The 2,067-nt window shown below is 41.0% G+C and overlaps 1 protein-coding gene across 1 annotated transcript in view; it reads left to right on the top strand.

Moving 5' to 3' along the window:
- SARC_06087 (hypothetical protein) overlaps positions 1-1,581 on the top strand; it is a gene marked incomplete at both ends in the record, with an annotated part of 9,425 nt that extends 7,844 nt beyond the window's left edge. Inside the window, 3 exons of the mRNA XM_014300036.1 lie at positions 531-621; positions 913-1,040; positions 1,483-1,581. Of these exons, the coding sequence (XP_014155511.1) occupies positions 531-621; positions 913-1,040; positions 1,483-1,581 (318 nt within the window). The remainder of the gene's footprint in view (positions 1-530; positions 622-912; positions 1,041-1,482) is intronic.
- Between the last annotated feature and the right edge of the window lie 486 nt (positions 1,582-2,067).

The raw sequence follows: 2,067 nt of genomic DNA, 5'->3' as shown, positions 1-2,067 counted from the left end.
TATATATATATATATATATATATATATATATATATATATATATATATATATATATATATATATATATATATATATATATATATATATATATATATATATATATATATATATATATATATATATATATATATGGATACATATATATATGTATATATATGTATATATATGCGCGAATCTACTAGCGTTTGCATTTATAGATCATAGATTACCATGCACATAAAAAGATATGTATGAACCAGTATATTGTATACGTAATGCTAAAAAAAAACAAAGCATGATTACCAGTCATCTGCGGATGTACATTCGTGTACAGCATCCAATGTCTTTATAATAGGCGATCGCATACAATTGTATGCACGCATATCTCTTCCGTCTTCCCGTGTGCAGATGTCTCCTTTTAACCTTTTAACATCCATATCCACGTTCCTGTACATAGTCATAGTCTATAGATGTCGCCACTATCAGTCCTTTGCCTCTCTTTCTCCTTTAACGTTTTGGGTGGTGCTGATGCTATACCCCTCGTTGTACAGGTCCAGTATCTGTTCTACATCCTACACTTTCGCTGCAGCCCCGCTAAGAATGGGACGGACTCGTACACAAACAAGTTTATCTTGACTACTGGTATGTTGTGATTGAGTCAGGTTAAATAATTATTATACGGCCTATTTATACTACTTGTAAGTGTATTGAGAGACTGGATGTATTCAGACTATCTATACAGTTTATAGTCAAGATTTAAAAGATCTTGGATGTGGACATAAAACCAAACACAATGCCCAAACTAAGCTCACAGCATACCTCTCATACGTACATATAACTGAAGATACGGTTACAACAACCGTATATATACATATCTTCAGGCTCATATCGGGAAAGCAGGTAACTAGACAGGATATACACTTTCATGCACAGATGGAGATGTTGGCTTTGACTACACATCGGTGGAAGACCTTCTGTTGTATCTGATGCGAGACGAGACTGTAGGGGCTGTGTGTGCGCGCATCCATCCCGTGGGCAAGTCGCCCGTTGCCTGGTTTCAGGTACGTGCTGTTGGGTGCCGCATTAGATATTGACTTAAAAACATTCAGTTGAGCAATAGTCCAGGTAGTACACACTAACACTACATGACACGCACGCACACACTCACACGCACACTTGGGTACATGTATATATTCACTTATGTACACCTGCACACGCCCACACACACACACGCACACTTGGGTACGTACATATATCCACCTATGTACACCTGCACACACGCAAACACCTTGGGTACGTATATATATCCACCTATGTGCACCTGCACACGCCCACACACACACACACTTGAGTACGTACATATATCCACCTATGTACACCTGCACACGCCCACACACACACGCACACACACTTGGGGTAGAACCGCATCCATGCACATGTGCACACACCTACACACACACACAAGGACTTGTATTGCCCATACGCACATGCCTACACGTACAGATCTTCGAGTACAGCATTGGGCATTGGCTTATGAAGACGTTTGAGAGTGTAACAGGCTCTGTGCTCTGCTGCCCAGGGTGCTTCTCGCTCTTCAGGTAATACACTACCGCAGTGCAGCTGAGACGATTGTGTCTATACCTTATAACCCTATGAGTGTGACTGTGTGTATACAGATAGTGTATATACCTTAAAGCCTTAAAGCCTTAAAGATGTGACTGCGTGTATACATGAAATGCCAGCTGGTTTGCACCTGCCCTATAACGTGTGAAGGTATGAGCTGTGTGTGTTGACATCGATGTTCGATACTGTACACACGCACTCAACCTCTGTCCTATACAGCAGCTATAACAGACGCTTGACCATATGGACCCCTGTGTGTCTATGTGGCCACTGTAATGATGTGGCTCTATGCATGGAGGTTCATTTGACCATGCGACTGGTGTGGTAGTTGGTGGTCCGCGCGCACATGTGCGTACGATGCAGTTCAATCACACACACGCCTTCACATTCACACATAGACCTACGTATGTGTCTTCTTAAGCTATGCTAAAATACTTTACATTTATTGCACACACACATATATGT

Source organism: Sphaeroforma arctica (assembly GCF_001186125.1).
Source record: "Sphaeroforma arctica JP610 unplaced genomic scaffold supercont1.420, whole genome shotgun sequence".
NCBI lineage: Eukaryota > Ichthyosporea > Ichthyophonida > Sphaeroforma > Sphaeroforma arctica.
Note: the sequence above shows the minus strand (reverse complement) of the source record. Positions and strands in the feature narration are given on the sequence as shown.